General features: G+C 38.5%; 2 protein-coding genes across 3 annotated transcripts in view; both read left to right on the top strand.

Moving 5' to 3' along the window:
• Positions 1–25,063, top strand: part of LOC144650712 (WD repeat-containing protein 76-like) — a 30,145-nt gene extending 5,082 nt beyond the window's left edge. The window contains exons 2-16 of one of the 2 annotated variants that reach the window (XM_078510448.1): positions 6,332–6,388; positions 7,863–7,961; positions 9,375–9,445; positions 16,051–16,180; positions 17,037–17,126; positions 17,279–17,377; positions 18,709–18,764; positions 19,470–19,623; positions 20,194–20,352; positions 20,757–20,884; positions 21,655–21,759; positions 22,316–22,462; positions 23,161–23,217; positions 23,489–23,591; positions 24,097–25,063. In XM_078510448.1, the coding sequence (XP_078366574.1) occupies positions 6,332–6,388; positions 7,863–7,961; positions 9,375–9,445; positions 16,051–16,180; positions 17,037–17,126; positions 17,279–17,377; positions 18,709–18,764; positions 19,470–19,623; positions 20,194–20,352; positions 20,757–20,884; positions 21,655–21,759; positions 22,316–22,462; positions 23,161–23,217; positions 23,489–23,591; positions 24,097–24,252 (1,611 nt within the window). In that variant the 3' untranslated portion in view covers positions 24,253–25,063. The remainder of the gene's footprint in view (positions 1–6,331; positions 6,389–7,862; positions 7,962–9,374; positions 9,446–16,050; positions 16,181–17,036; positions 17,127–17,278; positions 17,378–18,708; positions 18,765–19,469; positions 19,624–20,193; positions 20,353–20,756; positions 20,885–21,654; positions 21,760–22,315; positions 22,463–23,160; positions 23,218–23,488; positions 23,592–24,096) is intronic. The other variant, XM_078510449.1, reaches the window with a different exon arrangement.
• On the top strand, positions 384–4,255 carry LOC144647995 (uncharacterized). The gene is made up of 4 exons (XM_078507653.1): positions 384–975; positions 2,267–3,231; positions 3,614–3,683; positions 4,221–4,255. Exons 1-4 carry the CDS (start codon positions 792–794, stop codon positions 4,253–4,255), a joined length of 1,254 nt encoding a protein of 417 aa, XP_078363779.1. The 5' UTR covers positions 384–791.
• Positions 25,064–25,341: the final 278 nt, after the last annotated feature.

Raw genomic sequence — 25,341 nt, 5'->3', positions numbered from 1 at the left:
TTTGATTTTGTAGCTGAAGGTTTGTAGCGAAAGAAAAATGATAAAGCTGTTTTGAAATCATAAAAGATTAACATCCTTGTTGTTTTTAAATCCTCCGGTGACTCGAATACTGAAGATTTTGGGAGAGTTGTCTTCTTTTGACAGAGTTCGCGATGAAGATAGCGATGATCAAATATTAATTTCCCAGCTATTTGGAAAGAAAAAACTCCTGAAATAAAATAACATCGGGGAATGTCTGAAAACGCTTGTTAGAGGTAAACGTATCTTTCTTCAAATTTTTTGCTTTTAAAAGTTAATTTTTAACGCCATTTTGAAAGTTGTGATTGTGTCAGTATCGAGAGGTGGCTCGTTTCAACTCACCTCCGACTTGTTTCAGAAAGCAATCAAAGATGGCGGCTTTGGCGGCTAATGCGTACGCGTGGAAAACGATGTAGAAATCACATATAAAGGGAAATTGACTTTAATATTGTATTCGATGTTTTATTTTCAAGGCAGTTTAACTTAGTGCAATGCGAAAAAAATGGACATACGCAGCGACGACGAAATGACAAGAATTTCACAAGTTTTCGGCGTCTGTTTAATCCATAAACAAGAATTTCACACGTTCTGTTCTCAGCCAATCCAAAGCTGTGATGTTCGTCTTGTAGTTCAGTCACACCACCTGATGAAAGGCTACCGCCAGATTTGAATTTGACTGCGCACGTTTCTGATATCTGCGTGGTTCATGCACATTCACTTCTTCACGTGGTCGACGCGATTGCCGTAATTCTCATCTCTCTTCATCTTGAAGCATGTCAAAACAAAACAAGTACGTTGTTGTTGATTGGGGTTCATGGGGAATCGAGGTCCAGAGTTCTTCAAAGATTATAGTTGCTGATCCAAACGTTAAAGAAGGAGACGATTGTTCGTTGCAAGGAACAGATCCAGCGACCAAGAGGCCGATGTTGTTTCATGGACATATTCTGGCAGTATTCGGTAAGTTTATACCCAGAAGCTGTTTGTTCTTCTTGATTGATCATATTTTGTGTGACCAAGTCGTTTTAGTCGTTTTAGTTCATTTAGTTCTGGATAGACATTTTTTTTCTGAATAGAAAATGGTTGAGGTTTCTTGGGGGAAATTGACCAAAGGTGTTTGGTATTGAATGATTTGTGATAGCACTGATGGCTCGATCGAAAGGCTGTTCTGTGCAAGCTTCAAAGAAGTTTTCTTATGCTTTTTGTCCCGTGAACAGTCCCTAAAAACCTTATCCTAAACTAACTGTTTACATATATTTATAAACACTGATATAATACTGATATACCGGTATGTTTCTGAGAGAAAGGCCAGCCATGGGCAACTGTTTGTGAAGCAAGTCCCTGTAAACTCTTATAATTCTGTGCAAACTCTAGTAACATTTACATTTAGCTGTTGCAATATTTTTAGTCCCTGCAACAAGTCAAGTTAAATTTCAGTCAATAAGCTCCAGTGCATTCTATTTCACTGATCGGTTCCTATAAAATTGACCATAACATAGAGAACACAATAACACCTGTGCCAGACTCAACTTCTTAATTCTCATAAGTAAAGGGCAATCTTACAGTAAAACTAAGGAAAGGGAGCCTTATGACTTTAAGTTTAACAACTAGCCTCTTAATATTACAAGGTGACTGCTTCCACTTCACTAGGCGTGCATGTTTCAACTCAAATTTGGTTTGGATCATGTTCAGTGCATTTTATGCAAAGGTTAAAACAAGAACCAGTGGTTACATGTAAAGAAGAACCCCGATAACTCAAACTCGGATAACTCGAACACCCAGCTTACTCAAACTAATCTTCCATTTCCCTTGGATTTGACCGCACTTTTCAGTCATTTTTACTCGGTTAACTCAAACTCTGATAACTACATGTAGAAAACTTTGCTAACTCGAACTAAATTTTGTTTCCCTTGATCAAAATGTGGGTCAAATTTACCCTGATAACTCAAATTCCGGTTTGCAACTCGTCACGGATGCCCATTGATTAGAACAACAAACAGATCAAGTATTTGACAGCCATTTTCAACTCTTATCATGAGAATGTATGATCGTGTAAGAGTTTCTGATGAGATAAATTTAATTTGCATTGCATAACTCAAATGGTTTTTCGTTTCCCTTCAGAGTTCGAGTTGGGGTTCTTCTTTATATTATTCCGAAGGGAGGAATGAATTACACAGGTAGACCATAGAAAATAAGACATACAGGCATAATATGCAAGTGGTACAATCTAGCTGGTTAAATTTTTTTATAGGGAGCAAAAAGGAAGCAGATAAAAAAGTGAATGAACTAGTTCGCCCACAAATCAAAGAAAAGGAACCAGCCATTGATGCACCTAGGCCCCGAAGAGAACCAAAGCCAACAAAGAAAAAGCTTGCAGAATTGGAGAATGGGCAAGATGACTGCCAAGAGCCTAAAAGAAAGCATGCTAAAAAATGGTCCGGTCAAGCGCGATCCGAAGGTCGAGACAGTGAACAGCAGAAGGGGGAAAAGGCTGGAAAAGAACAAGAGGCGCCTCAGAAAAAAACTGCTGCCAAGAAGAAAAAGGCTGACCCAAATGACCCTAAAGATGATAGTGAAATTATTGCTGTTGCAAATTTGCAGCGAGTGCAAAATTTGCTTGAGCGAAGGCAAAATAAAGATGCTGATTATGTCCACCCAAGTGAGGTAGTTGTTGTGGATGAAGTGAGTGAAGAGAAGGAAACTGACAAGTTACAAGATGCTGGTACTGCAAATGCACCAACTCTCACACCAACCTCAAGATCAACATTCTCATCCCCATTTTCTACTTCAACTCCTTCACACTCTTATGGAAGGCCTTACAAATCTCCTGTATCAAGGGGCCATTCTTCAGTGTCCACTCCTACCCAATTCATGCCTTCTGACAAAGCAAGTGTACCAGTATTGTCATCACCTGATGCTCTACAACAGAAACCACAGCAGGAATTTTCTATTTCCCAAAGTTTAAGTCATTGTTCTGACTATAATGTGTCAGATTTAGACTTGGCCATGGATTGCTCATTCAGCAGCACAAATTTGCACCAGTTGCAATCAGCTCATGCTCACATGGTCCCAAGAGATGGCAGCTGGCAAGGAATGTCACCACTCCAAGGTGTAAGCAACCTTTGCACAAATTGCCAGCCTGTACTGGAATCACTAAGCAGGAGACTTAGCGTTTTGGAAGCAGACGTTGAAAAATTGAGAAGAAAGCAAAGGAAGGTAAGTAACCTCTGTAATAGCTAAAGTCACACTTGGGCTTTTTTCACTGTAAAATATTATAAGGTATATAGATCACTGAGGCAAAAAAAATATATATATATCACCATTGAAGGATGATTGCATTTGGGTAATGCTAAACTGAGTCTATCGATTTGTAGCGGGTCTTTTCAGGGTCTAATGTGTAGAGCATAGAGTGGGAATTTATATGATTTATTTTGTTCATTATTCACATACCGGTATGAAATCTTGTGGGACATGTCTATATATTTGTCTCCCTGCTTGTACGTAACAGTGGTTCTTAAGTACAGAACATATATATTTAATAATAACTGAAATTAATTGTACATCTGTCATAATTTAAACACTATTTATTTTATTGCAGCATGGAAAGGATACATCTGGAAATGAAGTTGTACAAAAAAAGTTGAAAATGAAGAAAAATAATTATAGAGGTAATAGGGAACATAATTCGTAAACATTTCAAATCTTCTTACCCTACAAAGCTATTCTCCAAGGATTACTGGAGGGTCACCCAACACTCTTATAAAAAGTTTAGAAATCTTTTGGGTGCTGCTCTTAAGCTTTTGTGCACAGATACGATTACAAGCTCTTATATGGCGCTAAACTGGCTAAATCGCTGTTCTGTTGATGAGATAGGTAAAAAAATCTTAAGTAATAAACTAACTAGTGTGCGGAGGCACACTGGCCTAATGTTAGTGTGCTGGACTCTGAAAGAGCGGTCTAGGTTCGAATGAAAAAATTTGATTTTAGCAACACACTTCACTCTCGAAGTATAATTACTGGCAAAGGTACTGCTCAAGGTAACTGTGCAGTGGACTAGCACCTCATCTTAAGTGGACTAAAAAATATCCTTTTACATTCAAAAAATTACCGTATTGGTTGTATATGTGGTTAAACGAGAAAAAAGGAACAATTCTAAGGCATAAAAAAACTAACAGGAATGATACATTTTATTTTTGTTGTTTCAGGAGGCATTAGTCAGCACAACAGAAGACCAAGCTGATGCCAAATCAGCTACGGAGAAACTAGCAACCCATCTTTTTCAGTTGAAGAACTATGCAAGTCATCAGTCACTGGCTTCCAGTGCAATAATAACTATGAGGCAAGGCCGGCCCTAAGCCCAAGAAGGAGAGACCTGTTAGAAAGTAAGTTATTTACCATTACCTGTATCTTTTGTTTTTAATAAATCATCGCGCAATTGGCAAGCGCGCTCAAGTTTAGCTTTGGCAGGAAATTTTTTCTCTTTTTACGACCGCTAAACACCGCTAAATTTAAATTACGAAGTTCTGTTTTATTGGTAAAGCCTCTTTTCATTCATCGTACAGTAACAAACTTTATTCAAAGTGACCGTGATATGGTGGCATATCAGGTCAGTGACTTGATATCGTAGGATATCAGGACAGTAGACTGATTGGCTACTAGCGAAATTGGGTATGGTTAATTTTCTAATCTATTCAAGTGCCTGTTTTCTATGTACTTTTGTAGGCTTATGCCCCTTAATTTTGTGAAAAAAATAGATCTTTTTTCAACTCCTTTTGGTGTTGAATATATGGTTTTTCCACTACTTATTTTTATTTTATGCTTGCAACCTATGCATTTAAGTTAATTATTTTTTTTCTTTTCTCTTTTAAAGGCATTGGAAGAAGAAATTTGAAAACCAAAAGCCTCTAAAAAGGACCTTGGTGTTTTAAAGAAAAAGGAAAAAAAAAAAAAAATAATTAATGATATTTTCATGGGATTTCTACTTTTCTGTAAAGGTATGAGTTAATTAAATAAAATTTAGTCACAAAAATTTAAAATATTTACATATCTTAACTATAAAATAATTTACTAAATCTATTTAGTCTGGATAGGTAGTTCTATATAATTTATCTTCTCTTTTGCTTATTCTTTTTTAGCTAGACTGAAGACGGTCTAAAATTCCTATCTATTTATATATTTTCTAATTCTAATGGAAATGGAAAATTAAAATTTCTAAAATTATTTCTGTATATTCTAGAAAAATTCTAAAATTTCTAGAATATTAAGATTTGTTTTGCAAGGGTATTTGGGTTAGGGGCAAACACAACTTAGTACTGTATCTGATTCTTGGCCAGTTTGTGTAACAGTTTGGGCTAGGTCTCATTTCTTTTTCACGCATATGTTAGATATTTGCAAAAAATTAAATCAGCCAGTCACAAAAATGATCTTGAAACACAAGTTTAATTGCTACTTAAATAGCATACTGATCTCAGTACATTTTGAAAGGTTTAGTGTTCCCTTCGCTGGTGGGGTACTCAGGATCTCAGTTGATGGGTATGATAGAATGGGGACAAAAATCAAAACCAAAAAAATTGCTAGGGCTTCTACTAAATTCGCAAAAGTACACAGCTGCATAGCACTACCATGAATCTTAAGATTGTTTTTTTTTTTTTAGATTCATGGTAGTGCCTTGGCTGCGTAGTTCGAATCTGCAAATAAAGTAGAGTTATTCGTAATGTTCTTGCCCCAAGTTGTCATGTGATCTGTGTAGGGGGACTCGGGATTTCAAGTGACAGGGATGATCAAAGGATTTTTTGGGGCTTAAATTTCAATCCCAGGTTTTTTGGGGCTTGGCAAGTATTTTGGGGGTATTTTTTATCCCAAAAAATACTGTTTGCCAAATTTTCCTACCCTTAAAAATCCTGGAATCAAAAATTTCCAGTCCCAAAAAATCCTTTGATCTTCCCTGTCACTTGAAATCCCAAGTAATCCCCCCCCCCCCCATTGGGTTGGCTTTAGAGGTCTCATGGACTGAAACACTTAGCACATCCAGATCACATCACAGATACCAAGGACATTTATATAAGGAGATATGTGGGATCAGGGAGCAGATCCAGGATTTTTCTTAGGATGGGGTGCACCACTAAGGAATGGCGCAACTGACTTTTTGCTTGCAGAATTCGAAAGCCGCAAGTCATCTGGGGGAGGGTGTACACCCCACGCACCCCTCCCCCTAGATTCGCTCCTGAATCATGAATTAAACTTCGCCAAAACTCCAGGACCAAAACATGATAAACTATTCAACATCCTGACATTTCACGTGTTGTTTTTCCCGAAGGAATCTTCAACACAGGAGAAGAATGCTGTTAAACTTGAGGATTCAGATGTGAAGGAGGTAACAACTGAACATATTTAGCTTTATAGAAAACAATTCTCTTACAGCATGAATTATTGAAAGAGAGAGAAACAAACCATTCAAGGCTGAAGTGAAGCACTTTATTTTATCTAAATAACTTGTTCATCCCTTTTTGTTTTTTTAGGCAGTGAATATTGACAATTTGATGAAAAGTCAGGGAGAATTAAAATCATAACACCACTGATTAAATACAATAATTTCAGTCAATGTGATCTCAGCGATGTCTTTTATGAAAGGGGAGGTTGGAGGCTGTCACTATTATACTGCCACCTCATATTTATTTGATCAGGGAAATTTTATTTTTTTAGGACCCTTGAAAATTAAAAACGTAAGCTGTACATAACTTGTGGAGCAAAATGTGACCTTTCACGCGAAAACGTACACTAACGGCTTTCTATAAAACGGGTGAAATAAACAACTATCGAACCGGTTATAAACGAGTCTTGAAGTCGTTTGAAACGGGTGACTGTTTTTTTTAAGTTAAAACTCCCAGTTTGGTGATTTGAACTAAGCCTGTTGCCAATTCCCTACAGTCTGTTGATAAACAGTCATTGATAGGGTACTGCTTTGAAACATAGGTGGAATTATTATGTTTTTACGGAAAAAATGAAACCCAGCACTTGGCAACTTGCTCTAGGAAATTTGGATTGAAAGTTGCACGTTGCAGTAAGCAAACTGTCAATCAAAATCAATATTGCACCACAACATTAAAGAGTTCCCATCAAAAGAACGTCTGGTTTGACAGTAAAGGTAAAGGTACATGTAAAGCCTGCATACGAGCCAAGTGGCTCATCAGGCCAGTGCTTATCCTGGTTTCTGTAGCATGAAGCGACTAGGAGTATTTCTACTGCCCCCCTGGATAGGATGCTAGTCCATCGCAGGGTTACCCCCAGCGGTAAATATGCCAGTACCCATTTATACACCTGGGTGGAAAGAGGCACTATGAGAGTAAAGTGTCTTGCCTAAGAACACAACACAATGACCCCGGCCAGGGCTTGAACCCGGACTGCTCGTCCAGAGTCCAGTGCACTATTACAACCATGTAGGCCACCGTGCCTCCCACCTGGTTTGACAGTAATGGTATTTATTTGTTAACAGTTTTCAGCTCAAGATTGACTGGCATCGATGATTCTTTTTGTATGAAGTATACCAGTACATGAAATATATATACAGTTGTACAGTTTGTGACAGCACCCTCTTCAGATGGAATGGTAGAATGTGAGACTGGCACAAATTTTCACCCTGGTTGCTTGCAGTCAATTAACGTTTATTTGTTGGTTTGGGTAACGTATAGCTACATGTAATTGCCCTAACCAACAAATAAAAGCTATCCACAAACAAACCAAGGTGAACCAGCCGCAAGCAAACTGGTGTCATTCCCCATTCTGCCATTCCATCAAATACCGTCACCTAAAGAAGTTACCTAACTTTTATTTTTATGCCTTGATGATAGAACGCACATGGCAGCAAGCAGATGTCAGACTATGAGAGAATGCGTCTGGAGAATATCAAACGAAATAATGAGTTTTTTGCAGGCCTCAACTTAAGTCAGGTAATAATGAATTTAAATGTTTAATATTTATATTTGGTAGCAAGCTTTCCTTTGGAAGAGGTTGCATCCTTCTTGTCTGGAAAGGGAGTACCATTTCACGTACTTCCAGGTGGAGAGCTGGTCACCGAAAGGGCGGTTACCGGAGAGGTTTCTGCCATATCTGCCCAGTTTTTGTGCCGGCAAAGTCTCCTTCATCTGATCAGGCACGGGAAATGTACAGTCCCTGACCAAATGGTCAAAGGAATTACAGCGAGAACATTGCCGGTGTAAGGACATAGGGAAGAGGCATCTAGGACTGTATCATACAATGTCGTGTCAAGAATGTCAAGAGTGCATGTGGGTCGCGCGACACCTTAGATGTGTACGCCAAACAGGAGTGAATATCAAACATATAGACGGGCGCCAGTGAAATGCGAGCAAATTCAGTTTGTTAATAATTTTATTAGCAAACTGAATTTGCTCGCGATAAGTGGCCAGTTCCTGGTAGTGCAGCCATGACCAGCTTTTCATACACATAATTTCCACGTTTGTAGCCACGTGTCAAAAGAATCAATATGGCATTTCTGTTGGCCTTTAATTACTTACGTGATATCACTTGAGACAGGGAGCACACATGGGTTAGTTAGTGGCATGTTAGTCGCGAGGGCACGTTTAGGGTGGATAACAAGTCAACGTACTCACCCTTAGTGGTAGTCTCCTTCGCAGCCGCTTTTTGGGACGCCAAAAAGCGGCTGCGAAGGAGACTACCTTAGTGGCGGCTTGTGCAGTCTTTTCCATAATGTTCGGAGCCAAACTCCCTGCTGAGGGTGGCGTGGCTGGCTTAGTATCTGGTACGGTGGTTTGCGAACAAGTTTCCGCTTGTGCATCCATCGAGGACTGGTTGGCTTTTACTTGTTTTTTTCAATGCATCGTGCTGGAGCCGTTTGTTTTCCATCTGGGATGACAGGCTACGTATGGCTGCTAACAGCACAGATGTTGGAGGTTTGTCTGAGGTGTTGTCCTCATGCTCCGTATCATCGACTGGGTTTTCAGTAGGACCAAAGCAGTGTTTATCGGGAGAACCGGACTGATGGTTCAATTTTGGTGTTTTGCACCTGGGGCACTTATAAGCGTGTAACGGCACTTGTGTGCCTCGTTTTCATTTTGTATAACCTATAAGGCTCACAGAAATTGGACAGGAGCCTTGTGGAACCTGTGAGTCTTTAGTCTTTTAGTTTCAGCTGACGCCGCTACAAAGCAAATCAATAGATGCTACATGCGACAATGAGAAACGAATTGATCAGCGCGACCAAAGTTCAATGCGACTTCGTAATACGAGATTCCAGTCTGTGAAAGTAGTAGATCACACTAACATCATTTAACTAGTTAAATATTAATTACTTACACACTGTAATTTCTCTGCTCTCCTTTTAGGCAAAGCTTGAATTGAACTTGGCCATGTCAAGTCCTCGTACTACAAAGGTCAAGGAAAGAGGACTGTCCAGGTGGTTACTTTTTTAAAAATTTTACCCTTTGACTCATAATTTAACCTGACAAAAACCAACCTTGATTGAGCATGGCCCAGCCTTGCTCCAGTACTTCTGAGGTGGATTGGGCGGAGATACTGTAATGTAACAAACCTACAAAGTTTACCTCCCAAAATCAAGGAATAAGTTCAACTTGTTTATCATATGCACTTTAAGGTAAAAGTTTTTACCGGTACTTAAATTTTCCTTCACATTTTAGTAGAAAGTTGAATCAAAGTAGACGAAAGCCCAAGAATATCTCAATAGAAAGAGAGAGAGAAAGAAGATGAACAGAAAAAAAGGCTATTTTCTAACCCTAAGTTGCTTTTTGTGTATGCCCATGCCAAAAGAAATAAATAAAAATAAAACAATCAATTTGCCTCAAAGAAAATGTTAGCTTCCATCTTCAAATTACGTTTTGGGCCATTTTGCTGCAATCTCTTAGGAAAAAAGCCACAAAAAAGCTTTTTGTGTAGGTGTAGCGGTGGGAATTCGTAGGAAACCACTGCACACAGTTTAAACGGATTTTCCAGGCGTTTATTCCGATAACGAGCGCGGGTTAGCTCCGCAACTCCACGTACAATGCATAAACACACTTCAAAAACGCTATCGAAAGACCACGAGTTACATTAGCCCCTATAGGGCTCAATTACAATGCAATGCAATGTATACCCTAATGGCGTGACCTGTGGTCACGCTTGTGTAACGCACCTAGAATAACAAAACTCTACTACATAGGATTGGCAATGGTATGTCTGATGCAGACCTGCAGTTTAATAAGGCCCTAAGCTCCAAGCTAAAGTGGAGCAAAAAGGAGTTATGGAAAAATCCCAGGACTCAATAGATTAATATTTACTTCTCTGCCTCCAAAGGCACATTAAAAATAAATAAGTAAAGGCTGTTAGCTAAGGCACAGGTTTTCCCAGTCTCCATGCCATGAAGCAAAATTTTTTTTTTTTTTTTTTTTTTATTTATTTAAACAAACATTACTCTGCATACATTACTCAGCATCACTCTAGTTATTACATTGCTCTGCTTATTGGATTAATCACCAGTGTTTATCACTAACTTATACTAACAGTCATTTACTAACGGTCACTAGCAGCGTAATGTTACTTACTTTACATTGCTAAGCAAAACATAACTTACAATACATCACAATACAAAATCACTATTCACTAGTTAAGCTTACTTGCCTGGTTGTAATTACTCGTAGTGCTATACAGAACGACACCTTAGTTACTTTCTATGGACACAACAAATTAAATTTAAGAGCAGTGTTGGTGGAAACAGGATAAGATTTTGGGCTTTGGTTTAGTGTGTCTGTCTCAAATGGCTAATTAAATCAAAAGAGGAAGTAAATAAAAAGTCTTCGCGGGAGACTCTGTGACTTAGGGAAGAGCGCATTTCTCTATTTGCCATTGTAATATAGCTTTTCTTTGAAATTCCTGCATGTCTGGTTTCTTGTCTAAACATTTACAAACGTAAATGTATTGCTTTAGGATAATGACGAAAAGGTGTAGTCTGCGTCTTGGGTAATCGGTTAGGTGAGTTAAACGGGGGATGTCTTTAAAAGTTATTTGTTTATTTGAAAGTGTAATGTCGGCGTCATTTTCATGATTGAACCATGATATGGCTTTCGAGTAAAAGGCTGTTGTTACGGTACAGTCTAGAAATGTATGTTCTATATATATAGAGTCTGGTCGAAGACAAAGAGTGCATGCTTCATCCTCAGCTAGTCTGAATTTAAAGAGCTCCTTTTTGGTCATTATTATTCTGTGCAGTAACCTGAACGAGAATTGTCTTAATTTATTATCCTTTGTGAATTTATATATAGACGAAAATTTTTTTCCCCAATCTGTGAAGAGATCAGGGAATTTGTTTTTCCAGTTTTTTATACCAGTAGGCTCGGTGATACAGTTTCCATTGAGAATTTTATAGTAGTTTTTGCAGCGCATTTCAGTTAAATCCATGGTAGGAATCCCTGAAGAAGATATATTTGTTGTGTTTGACAATTCTTGCGAGGGCACTTCAGTTGTGGCAGCTTTCTTTTTTAAATCCGATGGGATAGCAGCAATTAATTGAAGGTAGTGAAGAAAGTTTGTTTTAAGTTTAAACTTGTTTTGGAATTCTTCAATCGTTAAAAAAATTCCCATTCGCATTTAGAACATCTTGTACATAAAGAATTTTTTCGTTCGAACCAAGATCTCCAAAAAACGGGATGATTTTCAATGGTTATCACCTTGTTGTTCCACAGTAAGAATTCACCGTAAGAAAATATATTGGTCTTGTTTTTAAATTCTTGGAAATATTGTAGCAGTTCTCGATAGAAATTAGGTAAACATTTGTTTATGGATTCAGCATTATAGTTGGATTTGAGAAGAAAGTGGAGACCACCATACTCTGAAAGATAGTAATTCGGGATTGCTTTCCATAAGTCGTCGGTATCACCTAGTAACCTACTTATCCATGCTAAGCGTAAGGATTTCACCATTGTTGCAAAATTAATAAAATTTAGTCCCCCTTCCGCTAGGGGTTGATATATAACTGCTCTCTTTATTTTATCTTTTTTGTTTTTCCATAGAAAAGAGAAGAGTTGTGTTTGAACAATTTTAATAACTGCATTTGGAACGGAAAGCAAAGATGCCCCGTAGACTAATTGGGACACACCTAACGTTTTAGCCAATAAGGATTTGCCATAGAGCGTGAGATCCCTAGAAAGCCATAAATTCAATTTAGTTCTCATTTCCCTAATTCTACTGAGGAAATTCTCTTCAATGTTCTTATCTTGGTTGTATGGTAGAAAGGTCCCTAAAACTTTAATTGGCGCTCTCGCACTTTTAAATTCCAGAATCTTACAAGTATTGTGTTTCATTGAACCTAACCACATTGCTTTGGTCTTCTTCCTATTTAATTTTAGCCCTGAGATGTCCCCAAATACCTCTATAGTTTGAAGGTGTGATTTGAGGGAGTCTGTACTATTTGTTATGATAGTTGTGTCGTCAGCAAATTGCGAAATTCTCGCTTCTTTATCATTTGGTAAACATATACCTCTACAGTTCGGGCTCTGACGGATCTTCAATGCTAGCAATTCCACAGTAAGGATAAAGAGGGAAGGGCTTAGTGGACATCCCTGTCGCACCCCTCTTGTTACTTCAAAATAATTGGTGATACGACCACCATTCATAACAGAGCTTTGTACATTATTGTAGATAACAGAAAACCATTTTTTAAAAGTGCAGCCGAATTTAAACACATCTAGAGTTTTTGATATAAAATTCCATTCTATAGTGTCGAATGCCTTTTCGAAATCAACAAAAAGAAAAATTCCAGGCAGTTTCTTAATATCTGTATACTCCATTATATCATTCAAGAGTCTAATATTTTGTCCTATATATCTCCCATTAACAAAACCCGTTTGGTCAGAGCAAACTAATTTTGGTAAGACTTTTTCCATTCTCCTCGCCAATGCCTTAGTTAATATTTTGTAATCAATATTGAGTAGAGATATAGGGCGCCAGTTCTTCAATTCCGTCAAGTTCTCATCGCCTTTTGGGATGAGTGTTATTGTTCCTCGTTTCTGGGATACAGATAATGAACCTTTGCGAAAAGCTTCATTATAAGAATTAAGAAGGTCCTTACAGAGAAGATCGAAAAAAGTTTGATAAAATTCCTTTGTAAAACCGTCCTCCCCTGGGGATTTATTATCCGCAAAGGAGGTTAATGCTTCTTTCAATTCGTTGATAGTCAAATCTTTTTCTAGGAAGCTTTGTTCTTCCTCATTGAGTTGAGGAATGTTGAGATCCTCAATAAAGTCGTTGAATTTTTGCTCAAATGCATGGTTGTCCATGTTTCTATTTATTTTAGCGGTGTACATTTTTCTGAAAAAAATTTCAATTTCCTTGTTGACTTGTGCGGGGTTTGAAACTATCTCTTCATTTTCTAGTTTCACCTCTCGGATCAATTTTTTCTCGTAGTTTGTTTTTTCGAGATTATAGAAATATTTGGTAGGCTTTTCTCCTTGTTCTACCCATTTCATCTTTGACCTGAACATGGTCTCTTTACCTCTTATTTCATGGAGTCGTTTTAGTTCTTCTTTGGCGGCCTCGAATTTTTCTAGGATATCCTGGTCGAAATAATCTCCATTGCAAATTTCGAAGTCGAGTTCTTGTAACTCTTTCTGAAGGGCCTCTTCCTTGTTCCTTAATTTACATCTTTTCTTTTTTGAATATCCTATAGTTTTTGATCGTAATTCCATCTTGATTAGTTCCCATAGAAGCTGGTTGTCTGTAACTTTGGAGTGTTTTCTTAATATTTGTGGATAATAAAAAGCGATCAGTTCTTTATAGTTATCATCTTCCAATAGGGTGTTATTAAATTTCCATAAACCTGGACCTCTATTAAACTCGCTTTTAACAACGATACTTAAGAAGATCGCGTTATGATCGGGCGCTGTCGAAATACGAATTTCCGCTTGTCTAACATCGCAAGAAAGCGAGCGTGGAACAAGAAAGTAGTCGATCCTCGATTTTAAGTTTAACGATTTTGATACGTAGGTAAAGGATTTCGACTTTGGATGCAGATCACGATAAATATCAGTGAGGTTTAATTCCTCCATAAGATCTACGAGTGTGTTTCTACTGCTTGTAGCCTTCCACGGGAGACCGCCGAGTTTATCAATTCGATTAAGAGTGATATTCCAGTCACCGGATATGATGACTTTTGATGTATCAGTTTTAGAGATAAGTTGTTGGCTTAGTGTTTTTATAAAGTCGTCTTGGTCGTGACAGTTATTTGGGCCGTAGATGTTTGTAATAAAAAAATATTTCTCCTCTATTGTAAGTTTTGCAATTAAGAATCTTCCCTCGGGATCTACTTGAATGCTATTTAAATTGAAAGGTGAATTGGGATTTAGAAGAATGCAGACTCCTTTTGAGTGTGTGGTTCCATGCGAATAAATTATTCTGCCGCCCCATTCTGCAGACCACAATTTTTCATCTTCAGGTGTTGAATAGGTTTCTTGCAAACAAAAGATTGTCGCTTTTTGCATTGTTAAGTATGAGAAAATTGCTCTTCGTTTGCTAACGTTACGTAATCCTCGCACATTTAGAGAAAGCAGTTTTAACTTACGCGACATAGAATAATTAGGCGAGTTTTATCGATGTAAACTTTGCTAAATAACAGATGGTAAATAAGACTAGCTTTATTACGTGCAGTGATAAGAGTAAAAAACCTATGCTGTGCACTTAGCCATTTCAGTAAAACGAAATAGTTAATGAACATGTATGGAGATCGGTGCAAAACCAAGTAAAATCGAAGGCAAGTTTGGATAAATACAGCACTAGTGAAATTAATAATAATAACATCTTCACACACATACCTACACACAACAAACAAACCATAAAAGTTTTTAGAGTGTTCCATCCTCATGCTCCTGTTCAGTTTCCGTCCTCATTATACGCACAGTTTATCATCCTCAGGAATTCTGCAAAACCTTTAAACGTCTTCTAGATCCTCCAGGTCGTTAATTTTTATCGGCCTACCTTCTGGTGAAGTCTTCACGTAAATTTTGCCATCTAAGGTCCAGACACTTAGCAAAAGGCCATCTCTTCTCATTTCGTTCGCGCGATTCACTATTTTCTTCCTATAAGAAGTGAGGTTTTCGTGCAAGAAGATACGGTCTCCCGCAACACGAGTTGCAGCAGTGGCGTTAGGAAATAGATTGGATACTTTGATGTTTTTTAGTTTGACTCTTGATTTGTAGATGTTGCTCTTGATTTTGTGGTTGGCGAATTTAACAATTACTGGTTTGTTTCCTTTTCGTTTCAACTTGTGGGGAATTTCAACATCCTGAGGAGTAATAGGAACTTCGAGCGCTTCTGCCACTTTCAAGACCAGCTCCTCTGTCGTGCTGTAGGCGCTCTCTGGCACACCATGTATCTCAAGAGAATTTTTCCTCGTGTATTGCTCCAATTTGTCTTGAAGCTCATACAGTTCGTATATTTCGTCTTGTTGTTCGTTGACACGTTTCCTCGCGGCTGCTAGTTCGGATTCGGCGTCAGCACATTGTCTTGTAATCTTCGTTAGCGTGGTTTTAAGATGAACGATTTCGAGCTTCTGTTCCCGAACAGTTGTTGTGAGCTCGGCCAATTCATTCCTTATGCCTTTATTTTCTAAAACAATATTTGAAATGTTGATTTGGATATCGACCAACATTTCTTTGAGCTCCTCAAGGCTTGTTTCGGTGGCCGTGAATGCCGATTCTTCAGCGGTTGGTTCTTGATCCTGCATGTCTTCCGTGGCCGCCATGTTGACGCGTTTAGCAGTGTTGGTATCTTCTTCAGTTGAACCGCGAGCCCCTCTCTTGTGTTTTTTACCTCCAGTCATTAGCTGTCGAAGAGTCGACCTAGGCAGTTGTCTTTTGTATAACCAAGGATTAGTAATTATCGGCGATTTATATGAAATTGAGGACGAAAACTCTCCTTCAACAAACGCACGTCCGCACGTCAAGCCCGCGCATACTCATCCATCCATGAAGCAACATGAAAATTGTTTGTCTGAATGTAAATGTATGTTGAATACAGACCTAAAAAGACCCCTCCAGCTGGGCCAGCACTTCCTACACGCCAGTCACTTCGTCTGCGAAATAAGGATCCTGATGGTGTTGCACTTCCTGATCCGCCACAGGAGATGTACCAGTCTGTTGACGAGCATGTGAGTACTGATTAATCAATAGCTAAAAATCCTTCCATCAGGTTGTCTTGTAACAGCAAAGCTTGAACTTTAATTTACTGCAGTCATCAATCTCCCTGTTGCAGTGTATTGATTCAAGTCTACTATGATGTATCCATTGTTTGTAGTGACATTTAAGTTTAAACGAAATGAAAACTCTTGAGTTATCTTCTTTGAAATAAAGCAGAAGACAGGGCATGACAATTAATTGAGAATTTCCTCTTGTGGCTTTTATGCTATAAAACTTGAGGGTGGTAATTCTGCTAGGTTTGGAACTAATCAGTTACACTGAAGCTGGCAATCAGACAACTAATACAGTTTTAGCATTCGTATAGTTTCACCGGGGACGTGTTGTTCATATAAAATGAAGATATATTTAAAATAACTGAATGAATTCTGCACTTATTTTATTTGATCCTAGGTCTCTCCTTATTTTAAAGTGACCGGCTGGGTCCATAGTTAAGAAGTGGAGGTGGCTGAATATACAGTCACCTCGTGTGTGGCATAACACTAGCCACACAATGATGGATTGTCTGTGTGTCATTGGGTAGTTGCCCATGTTGGCACTAAAACTTTGTTCTCAATATTGAAAAAAAATATATAAGATTCTTAATTCAGGAGGTCAAATATCCAAATTAAGTCTTAAAACTTGCCGTTTTGTTTTCAGAAATTGTTTGGTTTTATACTCAGAGCTAATAATTACTATTCACAACCATTGGCAATATTATCTAATCGCCATTCGTGTTTTCTCTGAATACAATACTTTAAACCACACATCCACAACAAAAATTAATGTTTCTCTCCCTGATATGAATTTCATTTGACCTTTCTTGTTTAGAGAACCTTTCGTTACTTTCCTCGCCCAGTAAAAGCAGTTGGATTAAAGAATATTAGCTCGGTTGTAGCATCCCAAACATTCACTGCATCTGTAAGTAAGATCTTGAAGCAATCAGTAACAAACAGTGGTTGGTTGTATACAAAGAAAACCGTAGCGTTATTATTAGTTCTAACGAGTTTGATAAAACTAGTTTAGTGTAGATTTAATGTAAAAAAATTCAAGTGTGTCTCCTATTCTTTTAGCCACGAAAGGTGGGCCCTTTGGAAATGAAGCCTTGTAATAATATTGATGAAACACAAACACAGGAGTTTATCGATGAATTGACAGTCCTAGCCAACATAGTAAGTACAAATTTATTACTTGATTTTTTTTTTAGCAGATCATTACTTAAATTTACACTGTGATTATGATCAGACTGCATAACACATCATCCATAGCAAATTCAAAATCCCAGCCTTGATGAGAATAGAGTTGGCTGGTACACCAATTGGGACAGAATGTTTGCCTAAGTGGTCTACTGCATGGTCCTAATGGACGTCAATAAAATTATAAAAGTTCATGTGTTGCACCAGTGTTGTACAACTGTATTGGTGACCTTCCCTGTGACGGTTTCTCAGAGGATACCCACAGTACTATCATTTCAGAAGTTCCTTTACCAACAGGCCAAATTTGAATTCTGAAATCAGAGAGTACCATTTGCTTTTATCACTATTATTTCAAGTAGGCATTTGCATTTACATTTACCAGCACTTGCCATTTAGTTAACAATGCATTCTGAAAAAATATTACTAATCAAGTATTTCTATCAAGTCCTACTTAACTCAGGTAGCCTTAGTAGTTTGAAATTTAAAAACGTTTAAAACAGATCTAAAAAGTAAAATTGTCTCTAAATTTTGGACCGCCTTAAACTGAGCACTACACATGTGTGATAACGTCATCAAGGCTTAGCTAAATTAAACATACATGTACATGTAAAAACGCTTTTCCGTCAGGTGTTGAAAAGTAACTGGTACATTACAGAGTCCAAACGGGCTATTATTTTTGCAAAGTACCAGAGACCATTTCCTGCTTCAACAGTCGTTCTCCTCTTCCTTTACCTCGAGTCACCTGATGTAACCATTCCGAAGACTTAGTAGGATCTGGGTTAAGAACCAGATAGAGCCAAAGCAGAGCAGTACAGACCACCTCTTGAAGAGTCCCCAGTGAAGATCATTCAACCCATGATAGTCATCACAAAATCTAATAGCTGCACTGATCACTTGCACCAGGGTCAAGACCTGGCAAAGGACTCAGTTTTCCCCTCCCTATGCACCTTTTAGCACTGCAGATACAACAATCTGATGTCACACTGATGGTCAATCCGAGTTTATGTTTTTAATTCGATCAGGTGGTTTGCTAACCACGAGAGAAGATGTCCTTAAACTCATGGCTGGACATCTTCATCTGTTGTTTTATTAGAACATTTCTTCGGATGTTCATTCAGCTGGGCGGAAAGGTCCTTAAAACCAAGTCTTTCCTAGCATTTTAATCGTAACCTAGTCCTCAAAGTGATCCCTTGTGGAACGTCAGCCAAGAATTACTTGGTGATAGGACCACAGACAAACGAACAGGCAAATAAGTCTTTCCACCGTAGTAAATCATTCTGATTGTTTCTTTTTTCTTTCTACCAAAGTTGCACAAGTCAAAGGAAAAGGTTGGTAATGCTGTAAAAGATATGAATGTTGAAAGGTAGGTGATTTAGTGAAATGCTGATATTAACAATATTGTTGTATAAAGGCCTGGCCAAACTCACGCAACATTTCAACGTAACATTTCCCAACATTGTTGCGCACCGCATGTTGAAATCATTTGGCCACCCTGTTGCAACATGTTGGATAGTGTTGCGTCAAGTTTAGAAATGGTAAAATTTTTCTCCTAACATCTCACAACATTTTTGGATGATGCATGATGTTGTATTCATTTAGCCACATTTGTGCAACACTGTTGCGCCGGACCATGCACACTAGTTCGGTTTGTTATCCAACATGCTGCAAAATAATGCAACAGTGTGGCCAAACGCTTGCAACATGTTGTGGACAACAATGTTGCGTGCGTTTGGCCAGTACCTTCACAGCATCCCAACCAATGTTGCGTTGAAATGTTGCGTCCATTCGGCTGGGGCTTAAGTCACAGGAAAATGTAGTACTGTAACAGATCTAAAAAATTAAGGAGAGTAACATCTCACTTATCAAAGATGGCCTAAACACAAACATCATGAACCTTCTCAACACTGGGGGTTTGGATAAGGCCAGCTAAATGGCAAATGTCAAATCAAAGTAGAAGTGCTTGAATAATGAATAAAGATAATTTTCAGCATTTTGTTTGGCTGGCCTGACAAGTTAGATCCACTGGATTTCAGAGTAAAGAGGAGTATGGTTTTTTATTATTTTTTAGCTATAAAAATTGCTTGGGACGTCTGAAAATCAAAGATGGCAACGTAGCAAAGCTTGTTCCACACCGAATCTTCTCAATGGCATTTCACCCTGCTAAGTATAAAACGCTTGTGGTAGCGGGTGACAAGTGGGGAAACCTTGGGATATGGAATGTGGTAAGAGAGCATTTTATAGTTTTACTTCGCCGTCAAAGAACGAATGAAGAAAAATAAGGGATGAGTTTGTAGCATCCGTTCAGTTCGATGGTCACTCTACCATTTTCTCTAGCTCTATCATTTTTGTTTAGTACGTTGTTTCATACTTGTTTGTTCCTTTTTGTGGCAGGGGTCACCTTAATGTTACTTCCATGAACTCCATCGAATTCAGTATTTAAAGGGTATGCAATCCTTGTTTTTAAGACCTTCATAACCCAAAGAACGGATTTCATCCAGAAACAAACATCTGTGACATGAAAAACAGTTTTTTTATTCATTTGTTTATTTCCTTGTTTCTTTGTTCATGGTGCTAAAGAATAGCTGGAGTTGTTTTGCGGTATACCCGAATTCAACTCATCGGCCATGCTCCTCATAGGGAGGTGATAATAAAGCAAGCCCAAATAATAGATCCAAAGTGTTACTTTTACGCGTTATGCACATGACCGCTGAAAATGAAGCTTTTTTGTGGCATAACACATTTCCTTGGGCCAGTAGGCTGTTAATCCTGTTGATGTGTGCCTTTTGTTCCAGGGTTCCTCAAAAGGTGACGATGGTGTATACCTGTTCGAGCCACACTCTCGCCCTATCAACTGTCTGTCATTTGACCCTGACAACTGTGCAAAGCTCTACACGTGTAGTTATGATGGAACGTTGAGATGCTGTGATTTCAATTCGTCCACTTTTCAAGAGGTAATATCTACATAACATTAAACAGAGTATAAAAAAATAGTGGAAATAAATTGTTATCAATCCTTTTCTCTTTTATTATTTCTAATGTTCGGATTCCTTGTGCAAAAAGTATGTATATGAAGCACAATGGCAATTCACAGTAACTGCAGCTACTGGCTCTTCATATGACCTCGACCGAATTCCACCCGAGTGTAATGTTAGCTTTTCAATTCACAACAACGTTGCTTTAAAACAGATGAGTAATAAAGTCATCTTGTGTATCCCTATGCATCTAAGCCAGCTGAAGTTTGTGTTGTAAATTCAAGCTAAGACCAACTGATATGGCATCCAACTCTCACAATGTTAATTTATTGATGGTTAACACTTGTGGAGTACTGAATATTTCAATATGGAATTGATTTTAGGTTTATTCTTTTGATGAAGATGACTATTCAAGATTCATGTATTTTGCCTTTGGCTCACCGAGTAGTAGTACAATATTAGCAGCAATTGACACAGGCTATGTCTTGGTTGTTGACACAAGAACTAAGCGGTAAGATTTACTGTAAAATTTACTGCCAGTCTGTAATACGTGTATTAGATATGAGATGATAGTAGCCAAGAAGCACCCTTTAATTACAAACAGAGATTTCCTTGATGGCTGGACAAACGTTGTCAACCCTGAGGGACAAACTCCTTTCTGTGCCATCTATGCCTGGGTTACTAAGGGATCGCTGTCTTAAAGCCAACCAAATAAGCACACGATGCTGACATAGCAAGGATCATGTAACATCCAACAAGCATGAGTGGAGTAAATAATCTATTATCACAATGATTTGATTCAGCGCCCGGGGCACTAACTTACTTTGCTAGCTTAAGCCAGGAATGGGGTGTATATTTCTTTTTTTCAACGTAAAAAATGGAATAAAATGAGATACTGTACAATAACTGTAACAATTCGCTTGCACAATTTGTTCGGTACTCTGTTCAGATGAGAAATCAGAACACCCTCACTCATCTAACCAGTCTACCCTTTCTCAATAATTTGACGCTTCTACAATGGGGTGCTCGAGAGGGGGGGGGGGGGGGGGTAATTAGAATGGGAGCGCTTATTTGAAGGACATCGAATCGATTCATTACGATAATCCTCAAGTATGTTGAATGAAACAACTGAAATATGGAATATTGTTAATACGGAGTTGCTCACATGGGATAATGCTTGGAGCAACTTTCTTTATTATCTGTGCACTCCCACGACTTTCACTCCTTCAATTCTATCTAACAATCGAATTTATTGTTAAAGTGCCTATAAATATTTTTCAGCAACGCCATAGCAGAACAAAGTTATTGCCTTCATGACAAAGTTATAAAATGCATTGATGTCCATCCGTTGAACCGTAATATTTTCCTGACATCTTCTACTGATGGGTAAGCCACACATACATGTTAGAGTTTGAAATTTTGATTGTGCGCAACAGGCCCCTGGATAACCATGTCACGTGATCTTGTCATTCGTACAAAATGGACAGAAATGGACAGAGCGTGGCGAAAATATATAAGATAGCCATTTTTGAGTAAATTGAGAGTAGAAAGAGAGAGTAAAGTGTCTTGTCCAAGAACGCACACAAGGATCCTGGCCAAGGAGAAACCTGGAACTCTTGAAGTCCAAAACAACTACCCATTGTTCCAACGTGCTAACCATTTACAATGGTTAGGTAACGATGAACTCTATTTAGGTAAGGTGGCCCATTCAACAACGGGGCTGGTATCAAGCCTGTGTACAGCCGCGATTCTGGTATCCAGAGGGGCCCTCCTGGTAAAAATCTAATAATTGGGTCTAAGGAAAATTTCATTTTTAAAACTAAGAAACGTTACAGGTAGAAACTTTACTAGAAATTGCTTACATTAAGTGCACAGTCATGTATTCTTCAAGCCCCATCTGATACTCATTTACTCTGTCACGATGTTGTCTTGCTCTTTACAGGTCAGTAGCTTTCTGGGACATACGAAATGTGAAAAACATGAAATCAAAGCTGAGCAGTTTGCAGCGGACACGTGTTGCTCCGTCTGCTTATTTTTCTCCCTTGACTGGTAGCCAAGTGTTGGTGACATCCCAAGATGATTACGTCACGTAAGTGCATGATCAAAGTATTAACTCTCCTAACAGATTGACATACAATTCCTTTATTGCTGGCTTAGGCTCTAATAATCTGCTGGTGCATCAAGACGATATTTCAATTTTTAATATATTAAGGTTTTTTAAACTCTTATCGTTGCTTCCCCATAAAGCGGTGAACAAAACGTCTCAAAGAGAGAAAGATTATCGTTGCTAATATTGAGAAGAATATGCATTGTAACAGGTCTAATAATAATACACATGTACATAGAAAAACGTCTTTACGCGGGTTAGCAGAGAGAATGCTGATCAATTCCAAACTGCAGAAAAGTGAGTGCAAAATGTTGAAATGAAGGTTTTGTCTGTTTATTAAAAACAAGAAATCACATTATTAATCGAATCAAGGTTTCCCTGGTGTTGCAGCGTAGCTCGGTGCCCTTTCACTGATCTACATAGCACTAAAGCCTGGTTTTCACTAGCGACGCAAGCACAAGCGGAAACACGCAAAAAGGACAAATTTTGACCTTCGTGCTTGTGCTTGCGGTAAGCACAAGCACAAGCATCAAAATACAATGCGCTGGTGCTTTTGCTTGCGTCGAAGCCGTTTTCACGGTGAAATAAGAGCGGTTATCCGTGCGCTTGTGTTTTCGCTTGTGCTTGCGTCGCTAGTGAAAACCAGGCTTACCTGTCGTTCCGTATGTTTCGTCCTTCAGCATCAATGACGTGGACTCATCAGGAATAGTTTCTACAGCAGCCAGGTGTTGTTTCAGGTAACGTGAACACTTAACTTGTCTTTTCTGTACATTAAATAATTATCTTGCTGAACTCTGATGGAAAACATAATATTCCTGGCTGGTGGTTTTGAAATTTAAGGGAAAACTTGTATTAGTTTTGAAAAGCAATGCTAAACACTCACGCTGTAAAATGTGAAAAGCTGTACTCTTGGTTACACACTTCTCGTCATAATTGCTCAATCTCCTCTTTTTTAAATTTTCATCTTGGACCCATCTCTGATTCTCATTTTGCGTGCTTTCCTGTTAGGCATGACAATCAGACTGGTCGATGGTTGACAAATTTTCGCGCCATGTGGGATCCCAAATTTGACAAATATGCAGTCGTTGGCAGTATGAGAAGACCAAGACAGGTGGGAATGTCATGTCGTCGTTTTTCATTTTGTTTCATTGTCATTTTTTTGCCATTTTAATCTTTGAATTTGAATAGTGTCCAACAAGCCTTTGGGCCTGTTTTATATAGCACCCTCCATGCCAAACCACTCCAGTCACGAGAACCTTTCATATAATTTATTTCCTTATAAACAGTAGCAAACCGTTTATAATGGAAAGCGACACTCTGGCTCGGAGAAGAGGGCAGGGTAAAAGATAGGGTGGCCCTGAGTGAACGGTCGTCCGCGGATGAGCCAACACTTTTTTTAATGACTTGTATACACCTTGCCTTTTTCACCCTTGCATACCAGGGACAGGTCGAGGTATGTAGAGCATGCCAGAACCTAAAAGAGCCAATTTGGCTTGGTCAGCAGTGATACAATTTTTTTCATATAAACGCTTGGTAAAAGATAACTGGCCCGAAGTAAAAAAAAATATGGTGTTACTCTAACCTCGTACATACCCTTTGATCTTATTTATCATCAGATTGATATTTTCTCTTCTGAGCAAAAGAGCACCGCGTTGATGCACTTGACTCACGAGAACCTTAATTCTATCAACTCTTTAAATGTGTTTCATCCCTCGGTAAACATGCTGGCTGGAGGAAACTCAAGTGGCAAGGTCTACCTGTGGACGGAGTGACCATGGATGAGCGCTCTTTTTGTTGTTTTAACCAAGTGAATAAAACCAAGGACAACAAAGAAAAACAAGAGCCTACTTTTCAGTCTTCTTGTTGGGCGCTGAGTTCTTGTTCATTTGAAAAATCCATTCCAAGCTTAACGAGACTATATGTACGTGAAAGATGCTGTTTGAAGCAATGCTGCTACCTACAAACTGGTTTTAAAACCGACCAGAAAACACTAAATATTGGTTTGAAAGGGTTACAAAAGGAATGCCAGAGGTTAGTGGATAAGTTCGGACGGTCGAGCTGGTAGAGATGCTTATTCAAGGCAATGACTCGAAGAACGTGGAGTGTATAAATGACCACAAATACTCGGAAATTATTTGTTTAATGCTTCATCAGTGAAGGGCTATTTCCATTTCCAAGTTAAGATGTAGTAAGGTAGCCCCTGCATAGCGAGCATTTACTTTTCCTAAGAATGTTGCGCTGTTCTTATCATGACCTGATAACCTGATGAACGTGTATAACTGACATATCAGTAAGTCGCGAAAAAGAGTTTCGCATTCAAAGAACTCTAGTTTCTGTGTTGTGTTTTGTTGAATGGCTTATTTTTTATGCGTTATTTCGTTTGGCACGTTTTTTTATGAGTATGTTATCCGGCAGGAATTCCCCCAACCCGCCAACCATAAGCTAAATCCCACTCCGTAAGGGTAACGTGAATTATGGGTAGGCAGTTAGTGTAATACGTGTATGACGTCACAACTCGCGCCTGAACTATTTAGTTTGTTACGTCGGCCACTTGATATTACTATTAAAGTTATTGTTCAAAAACCCTCTGATTTGTTTGCTTATCTGTCCACCACTGCTCGACTGTGTACTTATATGCCGACAAGTCATTTATTGAGAGCGATATCTAGACTACTCCCCCCCCCCCCCCTTCTCCCTCAAGGATACAAGCCCATGGGCTTGTATTTAGATTTTTTGTCTATAAGGAAGATGCAACTTCTTATGATTGTAAGCCCTCTATTGTAGAGTATGTTTGATATTTATGTCGCTACAGTTTCGTCAAAGACTCGTAATGTTCATTCAACGACTGAAGAACTGGTTTA

The sequence above is a fragment of the Oculina patagonica genome, chromosome 4 (genome assembly GCF_052425735.1).
Source record: "Oculina patagonica isolate OP01 chromosome 4, crgOcupat, whole genome shotgun sequence".
In the NCBI taxonomy this organism is placed as follows: Eukaryota; Metazoa; Cnidaria; class Anthozoa; order Scleractinia; family Oculinidae; genus Oculina; species Oculina patagonica.
The sequence above is the reverse complement of the archived record's forward strand: the minus strand, read 5'-3'. Positions and strand labels throughout refer to the sequence as shown.